The sequence below is a fragment of the Orbicella faveolata genome, unplaced genomic scaffold (assembly GCF_042242905.1).
Source record: "Orbicella faveolata isolate gen_17 unplaced genomic scaffold, um_ofav_v1 contig_35, whole genome shotgun sequence".
Classification (NCBI taxonomy): domain Eukaryota; kingdom Metazoa; phylum Cnidaria; class Anthozoa; order Scleractinia; family Merulinidae; genus Orbicella; species Orbicella faveolata.
The window spans coordinates 25,217,501-25,222,665 of record NW_028301564.1 but is presented as its reverse complement, the minus strand read 5'-3'; the positions used below and the strand labels follow the sequence as shown (position 1 = coordinate 25,222,665).

At 39.9% G+C, this 5,165-nt stretch overlaps 1 protein-coding gene across 1 annotated transcript; it reads left to right on the top strand.

Annotated features, from left to right (window-relative positions):
- The first annotated feature begins 69 nt into the window (after positions 1-69).
- On the top strand, positions 70-2,647 carry LOC110053777 (uncharacterized). The gene is made up of 3 exons (XM_020760058.2): positions 70-188; positions 1,126-1,360; positions 1,708-2,647. Exons 2-3 carry the CDS (start codon positions 1,126-1,128, stop codon positions 2,394-2,396), a joined length of 924 nt encoding a protein of 307 aa, XP_020615717.2. The 5' UTR covers positions 70-188; the 3' UTR covers positions 2,397-2,647.
- Positions 2,648-5,165: the final 2,518 nt, after the last annotated feature.

The following is a 5,165-nucleotide window of genomic DNA, read 5'->3' as shown; positions in this document are numbered from 1 at the left end:
TCCAATCCAGGCCAATGTGGTCACGTGTACAAATCCGACCAATCAGGCGAGTCATGCGTGGCTTACATGCGTTCTTCCACCTTTGATCTTCCTTTACAACGAAGCTTCAAGGATTTCGCCGGTCGGGTCCTGAATGTTAGTGAAGTGTTGTGCACTCTTGGTTGAATCACTTCTTTAGGATATTCAAAGTAAGTGAGAATTTCATCCTTAGATCTCTGTAATGCTTTGGGATCGCTGTTTTTGTAGCGATGGGGGGAATTAACTTGGGAAACTTGCCGTTTTCAATTCTGATATTAGAGAGCGTCACCCGCCATAATTTCCGTACGCAAATTTCTCGAATACTTTGTAGTCTGTCTAGTTTAAAAAGAAATATTCACTTCGAAGAACGTCTTATACTGCTATGTTCAAAGGAGCTGAAATGCCTTTGCTTGATTTCTGCCTTCGCCGGTCGGATACTTTTCAACGTGATGGGTCACGTGGCTTTGTAAATTTCAGCATGAATTGGAACTTTACTCGCGTTTGCCGAATCCAGTATTGATGATTGCAGTATTGCTTAGCTTGGGACGTTTCTCTTGTTTGATGCTGATCAATTATTATGTCGACATCTTTATGGAAGTGGTGCCTTATCTGCGTACAGTATTTGCTTTTGGATTTCAACCTGATCTTTCTGTCCAGACGTATTGAACATGTTTTACACACGACGCATTACCCCTTCAGTTAATTAAACATTTTAAGAAATAAGTTTAGGCTTGTGTTTGTCTGTTCTGCATCTGAACGTTACTTTGACTCAATCTGGAAGATGAAGGAATGTCAATTAGTTGTCATCAGCTTAATTATTAATTTTAAACCTTAAGAATTTACGAACATCAAAATTTTTACTTGCAACAACTTGGGCTTAGGGATTGTATGTGGGTTATAGTATTCAGTGTAGTCACTTGGAAAAAGCTAGATGTAAATCCTTTCTAATATTGCTATGATCAGAAATATTTGGATAATAAACTGAAAAGTTTTTCTATGTAACAATCAGTGCTTTTTGTTAAGATTTAAACTTGGAGTTTCAAAAAGATGTAAAACAATTCCACAACCTTCAAGGAATCTTACCAGCTCCAAACATATCTCTTGCAGATGGCAAAGGTAGCAGCTAGTGAAAAACAGCTCCATTTCGTAGAAAACTTTGGACTGAGTGGTGCCGCAGCCATCATTTCCAAAACTGCTGCTGCCCCAATTGAACGAGTAAAGCTTCTTGTTCAAAATCAAGATGAGATGTTAAAGGCAGGACGTCTAGATACCCCGTATAAGGGTGTTATCGACTGCACAGCTAGAACATACAAAGCAGAGGGCTTCCTTTCGTTTTGGAGAGGTGAGTGGTTGCAAAATCCATAACAATCAATCCCTTCTCAAGCATGTGAGAGGCCAGTGAATGAAAAGGTTGGGAGGCACTCAAAGACTAAGGGTGTGAAAGTGACCAAAATTAGGAAGAGGGGGAGGGTAAACTCCATCAAAAGTGCAGATTTGATTGGTTTGTTCCAAATGTGAAACTTGGTTCATTTGCAACTGTAGAAAAAGCCCATCAACAGTGTAAAAGTTTTGCAAAAAAAACCTGCAATGCGATGCTAGGTATCAAAGTTTCTATGTTCGTGTCCTAATTATGTTGTCTTTGCTTAATTCCTCTTCAAGTAATGTGTTCATTTTGTTTCTGTCTCACAGGTAACCTTGCTAATTGCATCCGTTACTTCCCAACACAAGCCCTGAACTTTGCATTCAAAGATCAGATAAAGGCTCTTTTCAAACCCAAGAAAACTGATACATATACCATCAAATTTAGCAAGAATATCGCCTCTGGTGGTGCTGCTGGTGCCATGTCTCTCTTGTTTGTGTACTCCTTGGATTACTGCCGAACAAGGTTAGCCAATGACGCAAAGGCAGGCTCCAAAGGTGGCGAGAGGCAGTTCAATGGCATCATTGACGTGTACCGCAAGACACTGAAGTCAGATGGTATCGCTGGTCTATACAGGGGCTTTGTCATCTCCTGTGTGGGTATTGTGGTGTACCGTGGCTTCTACTTTGGTCTCTACGACACCCTGAAGCCATTGCTGTTGGGCGAGGATGCTGGTCTCATCATGTCATTTGTCCTTGGTTATGGTGTAACAGTTTCCGCAGGTTTGATGTCCTATCCAATCGACACCATCCGTCGTCGTATGATGATGACATCAGGAGAAGCTGTCAAGTACCGCGGTTCAATCGATTGCACAGTCCAGATTCTCAAGAACGAGGGCTTCATGTCATTGATGAAGGGAGCTGGTGCTAACATTCTGCGTGGCATGGCTGGCGCCGGTGTGCTTGCTGGCTTTGACGAGTTCAAGAAGTTGTACATCAGCATCCGCTTCAAGGAATAAATTTGTGGACTGACATGTTTGTAGCTGCGAATTACTGAGTGAATTGTAACATTTTTCGTGATTTTTACAGCTGGGACAAGATGTGCTTGAGTGCATGTGTAATTTGGACTCTTTTGCAATTTGTACCCGTTTGTGTCTAGTTATTTTATGTAATAATGTTGGACTGTTTAGTGTGGAATACGCTGTACAGAGAATAATGTCTCTAGTAATGGAACTGACGTAAATAAAAAGTAATGTTAGTACATTGTCAAGTTATGCTGTTTTATGCATTATCATGTCAAGTACACTGGACATTTAAACAGCAGTGTTCATAACACATTTGAAGATTCTTGAAAATTTATGGCAATTGGCAAACTAGTTAACCAGACCTGAAAAAAGTATGGAGCAAAATATTTTAAGTCTAGAAAAAAGTAAGACTTGGAGCTAAAACAAGTGTTTGGTGTGATAATTTTCTTTGTGAATTCTGGCCTTCGTCAAATTTTGTGTAAATTCTAGCTTAGCCAAAATGTTCAACTGCAGATTCTCTACCCTACAGCTGGCATTACTGCCATCTCCACAATGCAGCAGTGTTACTGTTTGTAGTGTTAACAGTACTTTGGGGTTAAATTTTGGGAAGCGCACTTGTAGAAGTTTGGACACTAGGACAAGTCTTTATTTTGTAGACAAATGTCCATGAACCCTGTGAACAACACTTCATTATGAACAGTATCTTCCTTTATGCTACAATGAAACACTACAGTATTTACGATTGAGCCACCCTTGAATTTTTTAGTGCTTTTTGGGGGGCACTTATTTGAGGTCCGCACTCTGCAAAGAATCGTAACATTGGTAAATGTTAACAACAAAATATAACCACTTCGAACTGAAAAAAATTGTAATCCAAAAGAATAAATTTCTGAGGCTGGTGTAGATTGAGTTGTACTTGTACTTGTTTTGAGTTAGACCCCTCAAACAATTCATTCTGATGCTCTTATAAAGTGCTGCATTGAAGTGAATGAATAAGGCACTCACTTGAGGGTAGTGCCTTAAAAATATTTTTGCTCTGACAAGTGCTGCTTAATCAGGGGCGGTGCTTACTTGGAGGGAGGGGGGGGGGGGGGGCAGGGTGGACACTCAGTGGAGTAAACATAGAAAGGCAGGAAAAGACCCAGGTCTGATTGCCCTGGGCAAGTAAATTTTGCTCTTGGGCAAGTTCAGTGGCCCAGTGGGCAAGTGAAATTAGTGTCGGTAGTCTTGTGAGTCAATATAAAAATGTCAGCTTGATAAATGATAATTTCCAGTCAGAATCTATTTCAAAACTTAAGATTGCAAGATTAGTTAACCATTAGGTTGAAATCATGGATTAGTTAGGAATCCAAGCATACTTAGTTTGCATTTGTCCTCTGATTTCCATACTGGCTGCCACGTTGGCAAGCAATATTTAAGTGGGGGCAGGTGAAAACTGAAATTCACTGGCCCACTGGGCATGTAGACTATGACTAGTCCCTCTTTGGCTTAATCTGTAATGCGTGACCCAAAAGAAAACCACGAGAAAAAATTGGCCATGTGAATTCCTCCTTTTGCACGTGTCTCGCCCCCAGGATTTCACACAGCAATTTTTTCCTCGTGGTTCATTTACAGTCTCGCTTGACAGACTAAGTGAAAGAGGGGCTACTTGTAGTCTACTGTGCAAGTGGATTTCAATTATTTTTCCTATCCTGGGATGTAGCAATGCTGCTGATTGGTTTGTTCTGTGGAAGCCAGGTAAAGTTATAGTAGCATGGACCATTTTAACCTGAAGCAGAACATGAACTAACATTAACTTTGAAATTTGTAGATGCAACACTAAAATTCTGGTTTACTGCTTGGGTTGTGTTGAAGGGATTTAGTATAAATTTAAGTATCACTTACCAAGAATACTGCTCGGTATTGTTAAACAAAAGGACATTACAAAATGTAACAACACACAATGACATGGTTTCCACAGACATCACCTTTCAAAATTCCCTGGCATTTCCCCGATAAAATTAATATTTCCTTGACCAAACAAATACAAAACATCAGATCTAGTAGCGGCTTCTAGCCTCAACTTACAGCATTCCTTTCCACTTGTTCATCAAGACTGATAAGTTTTCAACAATTTTTTTTTTTCATTTAATATGTAAAACATGGATGAGATCACAGTGACCCCAAATATTTCTTCCAGCCTTCAACAGTCTTAAATCGGCTGTGTTAAATTATTTCAATTTTCCCAGACTTCTCTTCAAAATGTCTATTTTCTCTGGCTCAAAATAGCATTCCCTGACCTTAAAGAACTTCTTTTTTTCCCTGACAATTTCCTGACCTGTGGCAACCCTAATTAACATCTTCAGTCACCCAATAGCATTTGGGGAGGCCTGTTATCATTGGGTGCCTGTCAAATATGTCAACATTTTAAGCCAGAGTATTCTTAATTTAATTTTCAGATTTTGAAGCTTGTTTAGTTTATACTGGCCACTTGAGTGCACTTTGTCTTATCCCAGGGCTCTGTGCACAAATTGGATTTCTTTTGACCAGCTTTACAATGATTCTCAGATGAGCAGCACACGGTTGTTCTGGCTCTCTTTCTTCTGTGGGAGGAATGAGAGGAGCTCTGATCTCAGACCATCAGAGAATGGCTAGCTGATCATAAGCTACATTGTCTTCAAGTTCATTTGGATGGTATTTTACTCCTTTGTTTTGTTCTGACAATATGTGTCACTTGATTACATGTACCCATGCCATCCTGTATATACCATCTCCCTTTTTTGT

What these genes read in the sequence shown, in the direction of transcription:
- LOC110053777 (XM_020760058.2), top strand. Translation starts at nt 1,126, where the DNA reads ATGGCAAAGGTAGCAGCTAGTGAAAAACAGCTCCATTTCGTAGAAAAC. An exon ending in CTTCCTTTCGTTTTGGAGAG is followed by an intron (nt 1,361 to 1,707) that starts GTGAGTGGTTGC and finishes TCTGTCTCACAG; the next exon opens with GTAACCTTGCTAATTGCATC.